This window comes from Anarhichas minor, unplaced genomic scaffold (genome assembly GCF_050575085.1).
Source record: "Anarhichas minor isolate MPS153535 unplaced genomic scaffold, ASM5057508v1 ptg000016l, whole genome shotgun sequence".
Classification (NCBI taxonomy): Eukaryota; Metazoa; Chordata; class Actinopteri; order Perciformes; family Anarhichadidae; genus Anarhichas; species Anarhichas minor.
Genome location: NW_027466462.1, coordinates 539447 through 557616, shown reverse-complemented (window position 1 = coordinate 557616; position 18170 = coordinate 539447). Strand labels below are relative to the sequence as shown.

Sequence of the window (18170 nt, the reverse complement as noted above, 5' to 3'; positions counted from 1 at the left end):
GCTACTTTGTACTTCTACTCCACTACATCTCAGAAAGAAATATATTGCTTTTTACTTCACTATATTTATCTGATAACTTAAGTTACTTTCACAACTTTAGTTATATATTCATATTATATAATATTATTTATTTTTATAAGATAAATTAAGGGGGGATATTCTCAAGTAAGCTAAGTATAAAGGTGTTAAAATTAACTCCACCTTTACCAGCTGCAACATTATAGCTGATGAACACATTAATGCATCAATAATTATACTTTTGTACTTGTACTTTAAAAAGTATTATCTACTCGGTGGCATTGCTACTTTTACTTTAGTAAAGGATCAGAGTACTAGTGTCTAATTTTGTGTTTCTTGTTTTCAAAGAACTTTATTAAAGCATTAGTAGTACCCATCCTTCAAAATAAAAGCTCCAGAAACCTAATGACCTGCAGAGAAAACCCTCCTTCGTCTTCAGATAAATGAACTTTATAAATAAAGATGCATCGCCACAAAGCTGAAAACACGAGACACAACATCAGATATAATACTAAAACTCTGGCTCTTATTCCTAAATTCTGATATCGGGCGACGTTAAGACGATAAGACAAGTTCGTCACATTTAAGGACAGTTAAGACTTTAACATGTCGTTAAACTTCTGTCACACCAGCTGAAGGGAAACCTTAAACCTGTCGACCTGCAACAGTCCAACATACTGTAGAATCTATTTATACACAGAAACCTGATGGACTGCTGGGAAACCTGAGCCCTGGACCTTTAACTGCACAATGAATACTTTCATATCTGTCTGATACGTACTTTTACTGAAGTAAGGTTTGGAATGCAGGACTTTTACTTGCAGTAGAGTATTTCCACCACTGATTAAACGCAAGGATGTGCCGCTTTTCTGTTTTATATCGTTAGCATATCTTTGGGCTTAGGACAAAACAAGTACTTTTGAAGATGTGATTCTGAGCTCTGTTTCCTACGACTACATCATGTTTGTGTTTCAGAAACCCGCTGCCCGTCCAGGTGTTTCCTTCACAGTCATGTCATCTCCAGTTCTGCTCAATCTGCTGCGATGTGGTCGCTCCACCGTCAGACAAACCTTCCTCACCGTACGAGAAACTTCCACAGCTGCTGGACAGGTCAATCTACAGTCAAGTACTTTAGTACAACTTTGACACTTTTAGTACATTTTGTTGATAATACTTATAGTATCAGTACTTTACTAATGGAGCCTTTGTAGCCTGTGGTATTTTTTACTTTTACTTCAGTATTACTTCTTCCACCACTGAACATCAGCCACGCTCACCTTGTATGTGTTACATCGTTTTAGGCAATTCATTCAGAACATTCAGAACATTCAAAACACTAACCTGACTTTAATACCATTGATAGTTAACGTCTGATTGGTCGCCCTGCAGGTGGGCGGAGCTTTGTTCGGGGGTGCGGGCGTGCGGCGGGTCAGCGGGTCGAATCGCTTCGACAGCGACGGCAGCGGCCGGCCGGTCACCTGGGACTCATTCGGTATCTGGGACAACAGGATAGAAGAACCGGTACTGCTGCCCTCCAGCATCAGATATGGAAAACCAATTCCACAGGTAACTGGATGGATGGATGGATGATGGATGAATTGATCAACAGATGAATGAATGAGTGAGCAGATCAATGAATGGAGACAATGATGGATTAAAGGGTGAATAGATGAGTAAATGGATAAAAGAATAGATACATTAATGGATTCAATGATGAATGGATGAATGAATATTTGGCTATATGGTTGAATAAATGAATGAATGAATAATAAATAGATGGATGAATGAGTGGATGGATGGATGGATGGGCGGAAGGATGGAATGATGGATGGATGATGGATTATGGATGGTTGGATGAAAGATGGATGGATGGAAGGATGGATGGGCGGAAGGATGGAATGATGGATGGATGAACGGATGGATGATGGTTGGATGAACGGATGGATGATGGTTGGATGGACGGATGGATGGATGGATTATATGAATGAATGATGGATGGATGGAATGATGGAAGGATGGATGGATGATGGATGGTTGGATGAACGAATGGACAGATGGATGATGGTTGGATGGACGAATGGACAGATGGATGATGGTTGGATGGACGGATGGACGGATGGATGATGGTTGGATGGACGGATGGACTGATGGATGGATTGATTATATGAGTGAATGAATGAATGGATGGATGGATTATATGAATACGTATGAATAGATGAACAGCGGCTGACCCGATGAACCCTCTCAGGTCAGTCTGTCCTGGGTCGGCAGTGCTTCTGTTTTGGGTCTCAGGAAGCAGAACGAGGATCGTCTCCGTGTCGCCCGTATCCATGACAACCTGCTGTACTTCGCCGTGTTCGACGGTCACGGCGGTCCGCACGCCGCCAACTACTGCTACACCTTCATGGAGAAGTTCATCAGGTTAGATATTAGTACGATAATATTGATAACACGACATTTAAACTGTTACACTTTGCAACATGAGAGTGTTTTTGAACAGAGACGCTCTGGAGGACGAGGACGACCTGGAGAAAGTTCTAAAGAAAGCCTTTTTAGACGTTGACAAGGCTCTACTCACACACCTCAGATACTTTAACAACGGTGAGACACACACACACAAGTAAACTATAGTAATACATTTTATGAGTACATGCTGTATTTACTACTTGACAAGACGCTGGACAGCAACAACAACCAGGACGGACACAAATACAAATATTACACAATTTCAACAAGAACATTTCTAAACATTATAATTTTGGGTTCAGTGTTCTCTGTCCAACCCACTTAAAATGTTTTGCATTGTTTCTACAAACAATGGGATATAGTAACGCTGTGGATGATTAGTTAGGTTAAGGCTACAAAACTACTTGAATAAGGTCAAACAAAGGTCGTGGTTTATGTTAAAGTAAAAGTGTAACAGCGTAGTAATAAGTTATAGTAACAATGCAACATAACAACGTAATGTAACATTGTAATAACATAACTCAGCAACGTAATGCAACAACGTACCATAACAATGCAACGTAACAATGTACAATTTGACGTAACAGTCTAACGTAATAAAACAAAACGGAAAAACATAATTGCAAAAACTTCAGTAACAACGTAGTACAACAATGTAACGAAGCAAAGTAACGCAACAATGTAATGCAACAACGTAACGCAACAATGTAACGCAACAATGTAACGCAACAATGTAACGCAACAACGTAACGCAACAACGTAACGCAACAACGTAACGCAACAACGTAACGCAACAACGTAACGCAACAACGTAACGCAACAATGCAACATAACAATGTACAATTTGACGTAACAGTCTAACGTAATAAAACAAAACGGAAAAACATAATTGCAAAAACTTCAGTAACAACGTAGTACAACATCCACTCTCTTCCATTGTTCCTTATGGATGTTTGTTTTGGTGTTTTTGTTTTGACTATATTTTAATTTCTCTGCAAATTATTCCTTTAGATATAGAATGTAAATCAGAAAGAGAAAACTTAATTTAATTTTATGTATTTATTTATTTTTACAGTGCAGATTGATCAACATTTCAGTTCATAAAATATTAAAAGTGAAACCACTTTATTTAACGTGACAATATTCTAATATAATGTATCCATCATAATACTGTACCAACAAACAAACAAAAAAGAAAACAAATTTAAAAGTACTGCATCTGTAATACTACAAAATAAATGCTAATGCTAAATACTAAATTGTCATTGAACGGCCATCTCCCTCCATCTTCCTCCTCAGCCTGCTTCCTGACAGCCGGCACTACGGCGACGGTTGCTCTGCTACGTGACGGTGTGGAGCTGGTGGTCGGTAGCGCCGGCGACAGCCGAGCGTTGTTGTGCAGGAAGGGAGGAGCCAACAAGCTCACCAAAGACCACACACCTGACCTCAAGGAGGAGAGACACAGGTACACACCAAGACTGGTACTATGACTACTGTTACTAGTACTATGACTACTAGTACTACAGTGCTTTAATAATATGTGTGCAGACCCAATATATTATAAGATCATCACATGTTTGTAGCATCGCTGGCCTGTGAGAACCTCGTATCTCCAACAGGCTTATTTAGCTTAAGAAGTGAGGATTTTAGTAAAAACTACAGTATTTATCTCTGAGATATAATAATAATTATTATTATTATGGATGGTATTGAAAAACAACAATATAAAATAATAGAATCCCAAAAATTTAATTAAACGATTTTAAGATTTAAAAAACCTTTAAAAAAACAAGTATGAGAATATAAATTAAAAATATAATTAATAGAGAAAGAAAGTCAGATGTACTGGAGGAGAATCAGGAAGTAGTATGAAATTACTCAAGTAAAGTACAAGTATACTTGAGTAAATGTACTTCGTGTGTTCAGGATCCAGAGGTTCGGCGGCTTCGTGACGTGGAACAGCGTCGGTGAGGCCAACGTTAACGGCCGGCTCGCCATGTCGCGCAGCATCGGAGACTTCCACCTGAAGGCCAGCGGCGTCATCGCAGAGCCGGACACCCGGCGACTCACCGTGAGTCCCCCCAAAACACATTCAACGTTTACACATTCATCGATGGGTTAAAGATCATATGTGAGAATCCTGGTCTCTGCAGGTCCAGCACGCCAACGACTCCTTCCTGGCCCTGACCACCGACGGCATCAACTTCCTGCTGAGCGACCAGGAGATCTGTGATGTCATCAACCAGTGCCAAGACCCCACAGAGGCCGCTGACGTCATCGCTCAGCAGGTACCGGAGACGTTTTCATCCAAATGAAGCACAAATTTGACTGAAAATAATATCTACATCCATCAGAATATTAGGAGGTGGTTCGTCAAGATCAACAGTAGGAAGGAGGAAACTACAGTTTCCGCTCGTTAGTGTCTTTTCAAAATAAACATCAGTGGAAATATACAGAGTTCACTCCTAAGATGCATAGAGTCTTTTCAAAATAAACCTCCAACGTAGGTTAACTTTTTTTAGGTTTTCATAATAATAATCTCTGATAATATCTGCTGAGAGAATCCGATGCTTCATGTGTTAAAGCTGCATTCTCTCTAGTGTCCACCAGGGGGCGACTCCTCTGGTTGTATAGAAGTCTATGAGAAAATGACTCTACTTCTCTCTTGATTTATTACCTCAGTAAACATTGTAGACATGAGTTTATGGTCTCAATCTCTAGTTTCAAGTCTTCTTCAATACAGCATGATGTTCATTTAGTAAATTATGGTCCATTTAGAGTCAAACAGACCATAAATAATTATTTTTTTAGGCGCTGCAGTATGGCTCGGAGGACAACGCCACCATCATCGTGGTCCCGTTCGGAGCCTGGGGGAAACACCAGAGCTCCACCGCCGTCTACAGCATGAGCCGAACCTTCAGCTCAAGTGGGAGATGGGCATAGACGACACACACACACACACATACACACACACACACACACACACACACACACACACACACACTAAACATCACAATTACGTCATTGTTATATCCTCAAAATGAGCCAAATGATCTGTGAAACCCCCTAAATTGACGCTTTAGGGCTTAAGTGTTTTAATATGTTGTACATACTGAGAGGTTTGTTTGTGTCTTTGTTTGTTTATCTGTGTTCTTTAAACGTTCAACATTTTGTCACATTGTGAAGATTTGCTGAGAAATTTTACGCCAAAATTCCCAAATTTGACTGTTCGGTCAGAAAGAAAGTTTAGATTTGAGTTTCTATTTTTTTTAAATTACTTTTTTAAGTTGGTGAGCTAAATCATAACACACGTAAAAGATCAAATGCACCAATTTAATGTCAGAAATAACCAAAAGAAACATCACATCTGACAAAAAAAGCCAAAGTAAAAGCTGCCAATAACTGTTTATTGTTCCGTCATGTTTTATTTATATAACTGTTCACAGAGCTTTGCTGTAAAAGAGCTTGTAGCCAAATGTGCCTTTGTAAAATAATCAAAGAAAAATGTTTCTATTATGCAAAAGTTATCTTTTTATTTCCTCAAAAGTTTGCTTTTTTCTTGTTAAAATCTGCATGTTTTTCTCCTCAGGCCTCTAAAAGTCTTTAAAATTAAACATATGAGCAGAAATGTAATAGTACATACAGTAATTAAACCACCAATGACGAGTTTGGGCCAATGTAGTTTTAATAGAATAATAATTACAGAGCCGGGAGAGGTGGAAAATTCAAAATGTCTGAGTTTATGAAGTCATACATTTGCAATAAAAAAAGTCACAAATTTGCGTCTTTGGTGCAAAGAGTTTGATCCAGACTTTTAAAGTGACAAAAAAACTCTGTCTGAGTTTTTTGAGTATTTTCTCAAATATATAATATTTTAGACTTTGAGAGGCCTGAGGAGGAAAACATTTCTAGATCTTAACTAGAAGATCAAACGTCCTCTTGTGTCCGAGTGTTTTCTGAATCCTCCACCAGACGTTGACCCCTGACCCCTGACCTCCTGTGGAGACTCTCTGGACGAATAAAGTCTGACAAGTTCAACTTCTCTGTTTCTGCTGTTGACTCTTTTTAAACAGCCGCGCTGGAAAGTACTTTTACTGAAGTAGCTTTGTGAGGTACTTTTACTGGAACAGAGTATTTGTACAGTGTGGTATTAGTAAAGTATCTGACAGTACAGCAGGTACTTCATCGGTGACAGTATTCATCGGAATTTGTTACAAAAATCAGCTGATTTCCTTCTCAGATGACCAGCAGGAATCTGTGTGACATGCGTTCAGGTATCAATAACACACACACACACACACACACACACACACACACACACACACACACGCACACGCACACACACACACACACGCGCACACACACACACTAGAACTTGAGCCAGAAAACCGTGACCGCCTGCGTGTGTGTTGACCTTCATGAAATGTGTGATGTCAGTAACTTTGTGTGTGTGTGTGTGAGTGTGTGTGTGTGTGTGTGTATATTGGTATCAAATTACATATAAAAAGCTCAGAAATTAATACATTGGTTTCATTCCTGGTGTTTATTTTACATTTACATTATTATACATATATATTGATATACACATATATAGATATATTTATACATATATATTGATATACACATATACATATATATTGATACACATATATATATATAGATATATTTATACATATATATGAAACTCTGTGAAACTCAACTCTTTAACAAGTTGTCCCTGTTTTTATTTCCCTAAAAGAGCAATTCATTTTAATTTGGCTTTTAATTTAACGTCATTGTTTATGTTTTGTTGTTTTGTGATGTTGTTGTTTTTAGCTGCGTCTTTGCATGACATGTGCTCTACAAATAAAGACTATTATGACTGTTATTAAGCTGTGCATGCAGTAATTCTTACTGTGAAAAAGTGACATTAATATGTGGACTCAAAATATGCTAATGAGCTCTCTGTTGTCCCACAATGCAATGCAAAAAACAAACTGAAGAGCCAGAAAGATATAAAAGTATTGAGAGTGTTTTATCTTTGGACAAAGACTTTTATTTTGTTAACTGAACACAGAAATGCATCAGATATTTATGGTGTCAATATGAATAAAGTGTGATGTGTCACCAGCGCCCTCTGGAGGCGGTAATGTTCAGTACACCTCGTTTTAAATATTACACTCATAACTTTAAAAAAGGCAGAAAGAAAGAAGAAACAGCAATGTTTTGATTATTATGTTTTTGTTGTTTACTTACATAGTTAATAGAGACATTTAAAGCAACACATTAATAACTTTAATAGGTTTCCTTATTAGTGCAAAAGTTCTTTATCGGAAATTTATAGTGTGTATTTGCATATTTATCAGCAAATAGGATTACGTTTTCCCATCTTATTTCTATAGTCTTTTACTCTAACTAAGATATATTATTCTTTTCAAATTTTAAATATTTTATTATTTGTTTATGCATGCATTTAGTATAACACATAACATGTAAAACAAAAAATACTTTATATATATATATTTATATGCACGTATGCCTTGGGGTGGGCTACAGTGGTGTCAAGTACTGTAGCCCACCCCAAGACATATGTGCATATAAATATAACAATTTTAACTTGAAATAACTTCCGGGTACATCCTGTGGTTATCACCGCCCATCCGGTACGCACCGTGACGACAAATCGAGCGCCCTCTGAGAAACAAACGGCTAGAAAACACTTCCGGGTGTCTGAGACTCTTCCTCGCTTTAACTTGTTAACTTTTTAAACGGAGTCTGGTTTATTTTGTCACTTTTAGGAATGAAGAGTTAACAGAGAAGAGAAACTGACGGTGTGAAGAAGAAAGAAGTTTGTTTTTAACGCTGTGAAGGTAAAAAAAAACGTTTACAATGTTTGTTTTTAGCCGGTAACACCTCATTAAAGGTAGTTAAACACCGTTTATTTACCTTTAACGAGCTGAAACTGGTTATGAATTAATTTATTAACACTTCTTTACGTGTAGAAATAGTTTAAATAGCAGCAGAGTTTACCTGGTTCTTAAGGGAACACAAAGTATTTAGTAACGTAAACTTAAAACAACAACAAGCTCAACTTTTACCACTTTATTAGGTACAAACAACCTAACCTAATGCACTGTGTCACTTTGGAGGCTGTGGAAAGTAACTAAGTACATTTACACAAGTACTCTACTCATTTGAGGTACTTTTACTCCACCACATCTCAGAAGTAAATATTGTACATTTTACTGTACTACATCTCAGAGGTACATATTGTACTTTTTACTGTACTACATCTCAGAGGTACATATTGTACTTTTTACTGTACTACATCTCAGAGGTACATATTGTACTTTTTACTGTACTACATCTCAGAGGTACATATTGTACTTTTTACTACCTTTTATCAGACAGAATTAGTAACTAGTTACTTTATTATGGATTTAAAAAGTGTCATGAAAACAAACTAAATACAGGCTCCACATGCATGAAACCAACAGTAAGTTAAAGAGACTTTAATGTGTTACAGCAGAGTTTACTCACTTTGTTGTGAGCAGAAGTTACATTTATCTTCCTGTAGATAAGCAGAAGTACAGCAGAGATGAGCTCATTTTAATATTTAAAGTAGTTTTCCTCATATCTTCATGTACACACATCAAACTCGCAGTATGTCAAACCTTCACTGTATTTTAAAGCAGATGTAAAATAGTTTGTCGTCTGCATATTTGACTTTAAGAGATCAAAGCTCAACCTTTTCTTTATATGTTACTCATCAATAAACTTTAGGGGAGTTTGTACTTTGTACTTACTGTAAATGAAGTTGTATTTATTACGTCTGACAGGAAAGAGGTTCAGTAGTAAACATTAACTCTTATTTATTCACAGCGACAAATGCCTCCGATTTAAAATATAAAGTAAAAAAAAGTTTTATTTTGTTAAAATATAAAAATAAAATATAAAGTAAAAAAAACAGTTTTATTTTGTTAAAAATGTAAAAGTAAAATATAAAGTAAAAAAAGACAGTTCTGTTTTGTTTGAATTTGTAAAAATAAAATAAAAACTACAAAAAAAAACAATTATATCAATCATATCAAATACAAGGTTAGTGATACACAGCTGTTATGTTAACAAATAATAATATATACATATATTTTAGTTATTAACGCACTGGTATCAGATTGGTCCTCAGCCGAGACACAAATTCATGTATCAGAATTTAAAATGGAATCAAAACATCTCTAATAATTTTCACCTGTTGCTGCCAGATGTTAATGTATTCTCATTAACACAACAGTCAGTCCAGGCGGTTAAAACATAAACACACATCATGTTACAGAAGACAGAGGTAAAATAACGGCACAGAAAAGACCTCTTCAGTGACAGTCTGTGTTTAAAAGATGTTTTACTCTGTTGGACTTTTATTTTGGCGATCCACGCTGCATTATTAGGCAGTGTTTGGTCTCCATACAGAGATAGATGACAGGAAGCTGAGCGTCTGCTGTGCTTTAATAAAAGTTAAATAAAGTTTAATGAAGCAGACCTCCTGTAATGTGATGTCGGAGTTGTGTACTTCTGCCTTTTCACCACTAGGTGTCACTGTCTGACATTACTCTCTCTTCATCTCAGCTCTAGACCAACATGTAATAAATATAAACACATGTATAAAAGGTTAAATTTATAATATGTTAAACAAAGAGATAACCTCTTCGTAGTAACACAATACTTTCAAGGCAGTGAGAATGAACCCACCGATATAATAACACGCATCTAAACATCTATATACATACAGTTTATAACAATTCATTCTTCTGTTATTGTCTTCAGGAGGAAGTTGAAGAGGATAAGTGGGAGGAGTCAGATGATGGAGGAGGTGGAGCCGAGAGAAGGCGTCACAGAGGAGGAGACTCCTCCGAGGGTGAGATATTAATATATTGTTTTTAATCTGCAAAATGCAAGAAAATAAATAAATACACTTATAAATGAATAAAAATGCCTATAATAAATAAACGAGACAACAGATATATAGATGAGTTTATTATAGTTCAATAAATAAATACACATAAATATGGCTATGTAATAAATAAGAGGTAATAAATATATAAATCAATGTATATGAATCAATATAGTTTAATACATAATAATAATATATATATATATATATATATATATATATATATATATATATATATATATATATATATATATATATATATATATATATATATATATATATATATATATATATATATATATATATATATATATATATCATTTTTTTTAAAGGACTACTTTGAAATTTATTTCTGGAGACTTTTACTTTGTAATGCCACATTTATTTCCCATCTGTTCAAATTATGTTTTTATCTCAAAGATTCAGACTAAAATCATAGAAAACATGATTGAAACATGTTTTGATCAGTAATATACATTTTTTTTCTACCAGAATTCTTCTTCTCCTTCTCCTCCTCCTTCTCCTCCTCCTTCTCCTCCTCCTCCTCCTCCTTCTCCTCCTCCTCCTCCTCCTCTCCCATTAATCATCTCAGGACCCCTCACATTTATCCGGTGACCCTTTAAGGGGCCCGACCCCCTAGGTTGGGAACCAAACTTCACTCTATAAGGTGGTTTATAAACTAGCTCCACTTACTGCTACTAGAACGTGAAATATAACATATAGTTCCCATAACAAGTACTTGTACTCGTGATACTTTGAGTAGATTTTGGTTGTAATACTTGTGTACTACAGTCACATGTTAAATACATAACGTGTGTATAAATATATGTATACTCGCATGGTTGCAGGCTGTTGGTCGTTAACATTACTAACTCATAATTCGTGTTGTCAGCGTGGTACACAAATATAAAGCAGACGTGTGTTGGATGTATTTCTTCTTCACACATTCGCACGTTATGCAGCCGCCGGATAAAAGAAAAGGGCTCAGCCTCCACAATGTTATCAGACGGTTGTGGCGGCAACAAAAGCCATCCGGCGTGATAAACGGTGACGGTGAAGGGGTTTGTGTGACGGCCATTGTTGTGGTTAATGGTGATGGAGTGATGGCGGTTAGTGGGAGTGGTGAGCAGGTGACTCACCTGCGTGCAGAGCAGCAATGAAGAGAAGTTTTGTCTTAATCAATTTGGATTATTTTTTAAACAAAGAGATGTCATGTAACTGTTTTATTCTGGTTGGCTCCGGAGTAAATCTTGGTCTATGGTCGTCACCATCTTGGTTTTTGTCCGTCACCATCTTGGCCGTCTTTGACACGGACAACACCGTGATAGAGACCTGTCAATCACTGTGTAGCCCCGCCCTAAAGCATCCCCTGCTTTATGGTCTGTTTGACTCTAAATGGACCATAATGTACTAAATGAACATCATGCTGTATTGAAGAAGACTTGAAACTAGAGATTGAGACCATAAACTCATGTTTACAATGTTTACTGAGGTAATAAATCAAGAGAGAAGTAGAGTCATTTTCTCATAGACTTCTATACAACCAGAGGAGTCGCCCCCTGGTGGACACTAGAGAGAATGCAGCTTTAACACGTGAAGCATTGACTTCACTTTGCAGAACTGGAGGTTGCCGCCTGATTTCCATCTTTACGCCCAAAACTATGATTTTCATCTGAAGATAAATATTAACTGATTAATACAAAATACGTTGTTTTTAAAGTGAATTGTCCCTTTAAGAGCTCATAGAAAATACCAGAAACCTACCTGTCACACAGCAGCTTCTCTAACCTTTGGATAGAGGTGTGTGTGTGTGTGTGTGTGTGTGTGTGTGTGTGTGTGTGTGTGTGTGTGTGTGTGTGTGTGTGTGTGTGTGTGTGTGTGTGTGAGAGAGAGACTTGCTTCGCGTCACTACATGCCTTGCTGTCTCTTCAATGCGACACAACAGCTTTGAGCCAAATTCCTCCGACCCGGTGAGCCCTCCACAGGTGGGTGTGTGTGTGTGTGTTTTCTAAAAAAACCTGCACATTTGCCTGAACATCACATCCTGGGAAGAAAATGAAAACATGGAGGACGACTTCCAGTGTTGACATTTGTTTTTGTAATCTCCGTTAATCGCAGTTGACAACCGTAGTGTGTGTGCGCGTGTGCGCGCGTCGTTACCTCTCATCTGCGTCAGGTGACCATTTCCTGACTCTCGAGTGTTCCGGTGACCTCTGACCTCCTCTGCCAGCTGCCAATCACGGCAGGGAGCCATCATCTCCGTGGCAACCTCACAACCTTTTGATCTGGGTTCTGATTGGCTGCCTGATAAGCTCCGGGTTCCCACGGTGATCCTTCCGATGTGTCGTCACGGCGCTTTGATTTCCTGACCTCTGACCTCTCTACTGTCGGTTCACTGTTCTAGGAACCGAGGCTGCTTTCAAACACAGTTGGAAAATGTGCAGCGTGTTTCTTGTTTGCGTGCACGTCGGATCGTCTGTTGAGGTGATTGTGGGCAGCAGCAGACGGGGGAGGAAGAGCGGGATTTGAACCTGCAACCTCGCCGTCAAAACCAGCTTCTCCAGCCTTTAATTCAACTGGGAGAAGATGAGTTAAAGTGAAGTTCACTGGTCCTCAAGTTTGGGTTTGATCCAAAACAGAGCTGTGAATTTATAATGGACACGCATACATGTGGCTTCCACAGAACACAATACTCATAAAAGTCCAATTAATAAATACCTAAGAGACACAAAATACTATAAAAAACACTACTAACACAAAACAAAGAGCTCCATTCAGATAACAAGCATTTTAAAAGTTGTTTTGCGGACAGACCGAACAAACCATGAATTCTGTTTACAATTCAGCATCATTATTGAGTTGTTCCTGCATCCTTGTTATCCGTTTATTAGCATTATATTAAAGTAAAATCTGTTTACTTTGGGTTCCTACAGCTGTAAACAGCTGACGTGTGGTTTGATAGATATATTGATGTGTCCAACATCTCTGGGTGATGTCATGATTTTAAACCCTCCAATCACGAGCTGCTCTGTTGTTAATGGCCTTGACGTCTTGCAGCTGATTGGACGCCCTGTAACCGTTACTCCATCAACCCAGAACCGTGACTCACCTGTGGGACTAAAACAAGCATCTGACCTCCTTCTGCACCTTTTTTTAATATATTTATTTTATAACAGGAAGCAAACAGTAACTGCAACCACACAGACGGCGATGTCACTTCCTGTCCAGCTGAGGCTCCAGGCCTTCCAGCAACGTCACAGAAACCAGGACCTGTGGTGGTTCAAGGCAACGGCAAGAACCCGGCCAGCGAGAAGCTAAAGAGAGTCTGCAAGTGGAGCATCACCACCTACAAGGTGAGAGGGATCCAGACTGTCAGGTGATCAATAACCAATCAGATCGATCGATAATGACGCTATCTCTCTCTCTCCCTCTCTCTCTCTCTCTCTCTCCTACAGTGCACTCGACAGGCTCTGTCGGAGAAGCTGGGTCAGGGGTCCCGTACGGTGGACCTGGACCTGGAGCGTTGCCTCGAGCTGCTCAAAGACGACCGGCAGCGCTACGACAGCGTGACCAAGCTGGCCAAGACGCTGGCCAATCAGCTCGCTCAGTTCTCGGTTACCCAGAAGACCCTGGGGGACACCTTCGCCGAGCTCAGCCTCAAGACGCCGACGCTGCATGTGAGTCCGATTACTATCAACACTGCTCGCTAATAATGCTGCTGCAACCGTTCGATAAACCCCTCCCCCGAGGGTTAGCTTGTAGCATCTTAGCACAGCTTCAGACACCAGGCCGCCATGAGTCAGCTTGTGTCTCTCTCTTCCTGTCAGGTGGAGTTCGGCGTGAACGCAGACACTCAGAGGTTTCTGTCGAAGAGCAGTGACACTCTGACGGCGTCCGTCAACGCCTTCACGTCCGACATGAACACTCTGGTCAACAAAACCATGGAGGACACCATGATCAGCGCCAAGCAGTACGAGGCCGCCAGGTGGGTGGAAACACACTTCCTGTTTCCTGTCGGATGAGTCACACCTGTGTTTATCATCGTTGGACTGTCAAACATGGAGAAATCCTATGAAGAAGTAAACCACACCTAGCACAAGGAAGGTTTGGGGCCTCAGAAAGCAGCAAGGCATTCTGGGAAATGTAGGGATATCACAAGCTGAATTAGAAGAAGATATAAACATGGGAATGTTTCATTTTTTTATAGTTTGTCCCATATGATATGAACGCAGCATGAGGGACGACATTGTAAGGCATTCTGGGAAATGTAGGAAATTGTCTTGAACTTTAGATTCAGCTGTTACCTGTAGATCTTTGGTTCACAACCACTGGTTCTTAGACCAGTAAAGAAACACTAAACAACTGCCACAAGAAACCAGTATGAGCTGGATGATTATCTGACTTTGCACATGTAAAACATGCATCTAAGCTTCTCTTAACTTCTCTCAGGATCGAGTACGACGCGTACCGAGTGGACCTGGAGGAGCTGAACCTGGGACCCCGAGACGCCGTCACTCTGCCCAAACTGGAGCTGGCCCAGAGAGACTTCCAGAGCCAGAGGGACAGGTACCAGAGGATCAGAGAGGACCTGTCCGTCAAAGTCAAGCTGCTGGAGGAGAACAAGGTGAGAAGAACCTGCAAATTGAACGTTTGTTATTGTAAAATGACATCATGGGGTTGATATTTAATATTTGACGTTGACTTTACGTCTGCAGGTGAAAGTCCTTCACAAACACCTGTGGCTGCTCCACAGCTCCGTGGCCGCTCACGGTTTATCGTGTCACAGCTTCCTGCAGCAAAACGTCCGGCGGGCAGCCGAACACCAGAACAACCCCGGCGTGGACGCCCCCTCCTGGCTGGAGGAGAGTTGACACGACTACATAACGGATGTTTTGGGGATTAACGGACTAGAAATGCACGCGGTGGAAGTGACTATTTGGGATAGGTAGGTAGTTTATCTATAGCAGAGCTTGTGGGGTTGGGATGGATTTCTAACCTCTGGAACACTGAGTGAGTTCGAGGGTTTAGAGGGAAGTTAATTATCTTGGATGTTGTTGGTCTCCTGCTTAGAAAAGGTGGAATTTCAACACTCCAGGTCTTATTTTGATATCCAGGACACTAGTGATCTCTCTTTACTTTACAATCACAGACGTATAGTTCTTGTGACCTGTTTAACAGAGACACATACACCCCTCCTGGATTTCTTGCCTCTGTCTCAGAGTGTTGGGGAGTAAATCCATAATCCACTGAGAGGCACTAAGCCTTTCTTTGAACTTTGTAAAAATCCTCAGCCGCTGCACTCAGAAACTCAGAGCGACTAGAAGTGGCTCAACACCACTGCTGGAAAACAGCTTCTCTTTTCCTTTAGCGGCAGAAATCCACCACTCCTGTAACCTCCGATAGGCCGTTTTGTTTCTGGATCTGGGTCCTCAACTACAACCAAATACCTGGACTCACAATGAATCTTTTGTCTCTTCTCGTTCTTTTTTTAATAAGCTTCTCATTTTTAAGCCAGCGCTGTCGTCTCTTAGTGGTTAAAATTACAAACGGTTGCCAGATGATATGAAGCTGTATTTAATTAAAGGTGATGCCGGAAGTTATGAAGTAAACTTATTTTGTTTTCTTGTTAATGTGTTGTCTGCAAGCCAGTGTTTGTTGAGATTTATTTGTGAGGTAAAAGAAGCACATCTTAGTATTGTTGTACTGTGGCGTCACAAAGCCAACAAAATGTTTTTGTAACTTTAAACCTTTGTTACAAATGCTGAACCCAAATTAAATTTGATGAACGGATTTGAAACTGGATTCAGATTTGATGAAACGTTGTCCAACCTCAACTCCTCGTGGAAAGATTTGGACATTTGATTGATGGTCATCTGTCAACTTAACTTACCACAGATTTAGTCTCACCAGCACCTCTCTGGTTGGTTGCTGCTCGTTTCCTCCTCTGGTTTACAATGAAAGAAACTCAACAACCTCTTGAGACCAATAAGTTGTGACAAACCAAAAGAGTGTGTCAGTATGCTGATGATGTTGCCTTGTTCGTTGGTTAGGAAAAGTTAGTTGTAGCCAATCTTTCAGGCAATGTTTCATCCGTAACCATTTACGTTTATGGGAAGATTTGGATGGTTTATTGGTGGCCATCTGTCAACTTAACTTACCAGACACAGATTTCGTTTTAGTCTTGTTGATTGATGGTCGTTTGCTCCTCTGGTTTACATAAAAAGATGCTCAACAATGTGTAGAGAACAATAATTTGTGACAGGACAAAATAATGTTGCAGTATGCTGATGATGTTGCCTTGTTCGTTGGTAAAGACGGGGGTTGTTGTCGTTAATATTTAAGGCAACGTTTCATCATTAGCCAAAGTTTTAGTGTTTATTTACTGGCTGTCACATGAACATTTGGATGGTTGATTGATGGTCGTCTGTCAACTTAACTTAGCCACAGATTTGGTTTCAGCAGGACTTGTTTTGTTGGTTGATGGTCAACAACGTAAAGAGATCAATCATTTGCGTCTAGCCAAGATAATGTTGCAGTATGTCGACGATGTTGCCTCGTTTGTTGGTGAAGAAAAGTTGGTTGTAGACGATTTTTCAGGCAACGATTTAACAGAAGCCAAAGTTTTTGTGTTTTTTTCTTGTCTGTCCGATCTAACAATGTGAGATCTTTTTAAGTTTAAACCTCAACCACAACTTCCGATACGTTTTTGGATCCACTCGTCTAAAATAGCGTCCAACACGTTGGTACTTCTCAATGTACTCCAGTTACATTTTAGTTTACTTTTAATTATTTAATCACACAGCTTCACAATAAGAAACCAAATAAGTGGCCAGTTTCGTGCGTTCATTTTCTAGAAATGTACCATTTTCTTTCACTCATTTCCTTGTTTATTTGTAAAGAAAGGCTACTGAAAGCGGAATTATTAGCCATCGTTTAAGTTTAAAACCAATATACGTATATATCACTTTTTCACACTATGCAATTGTGTCGAATGTTAGCCCTGAATTAGAGATTTCTATTTAGTTTAGTTTAAAAGACTGAATACATGTGCTGCCTTTTGTTGTTGTTTATTTCCTTCTGATTGAGACCAAATCGTGTGCAGGCTCTGCTGTTCATCCTGATGACCATGTGGTGGACAAAATAACAGAAACACCTTTGATTTGTGGTGAATTTTAAGGCAGTGTTGAATTAAAATGTTGCTGTTATTTTGCCCACTTTCTGCGTTTCCTTTGCACTCTATCCGAAGCATCGTCCGCCTTGAATGTTTCCTATTATACTGAATAATGAATCGACTCCTTTCACACCGTTTAGTTAACATGTGTGAATGTGTTTTTGTTTGCGTCATCGTACCTCAGACCCGACGACAACTATGCAACGACTGTTGGTGCGGTTTGTGCAATAATGTCTCCAAAACCTCACCTTAAAAAACTGACCTGACCTGAATTGAATATCGTCCTTAAGGGGAATTCCACCATTGTTGTTGTGATTCAGTGTCGCTGTTCTTTCCTCCAACAGACTGATCTCATGCTCGTAACAAACATTTCAAGAAATCCTCTCAGAACAACACCTTCTATCTTCTAACAGACCAAAGAAATAAAGGGTTAAAGGGGAATCTTCTTTTTTTTTTTAAGTATAAATTACAAAAAAAGGACCAAAATGTACTTAAACTATTTTAATCTTGTTGGAAAAGTTTGTATGTAACTGCAAAATAAATATAATGAAAGCAAAACTATGTCTGTCTTTTTCTTTGTCTAAACAA

General features: G+C 39.0%; 2 protein-coding genes across 2 annotated transcripts; both read left to right on the top strand.

Annotated features, from left to right (window-relative positions):
* Nucleotides 1–1029: 1029 nt before the first annotated feature.
* On the top strand, nt 1030–5427 carry ppm1ka (protein phosphatase, Mg2+/Mn2+ dependent 1Ka). Its single transcript, XM_076092241.1, has 8 exons — nt 1030–1128; nt 1408–1584; nt 2267–2439; nt 2519–2619; nt 3784–3949; nt 4411–4555; nt 4638–4772; nt 5296–5427. Exons 1-8 carry the CDS (start codon nt 1030–1032, stop codon nt 5425–5427), a joined length of 1128 nt encoding a protein of 375 aa, XP_075948356.1.
* Nucleotides 5428–8171: 2744 nt separating this feature from the next.
* Nucleotides 8172–18135, top strand: LOC142950734 (arfaptin-1-like). Its single transcript, XM_076092320.1, has 7 exons — nt 8172–8333; nt 10285–10375; nt 13588–13764; nt 13867–14088; nt 14239–14396; nt 14861–15035; nt 15127–18135. The coding sequence occupies exons 2-7, from the start codon at nt 10319–10321 to the stop codon at nt 15280–15282; spliced, it is 945 nt and encodes a 314-aa protein (XP_075948435.1). The 5' UTR covers nt 8172–8333; nt 10285–10318; the 3' UTR covers nt 15283–18135.
* Nucleotides 18136–18170: the final 35 nt, after the last annotated feature.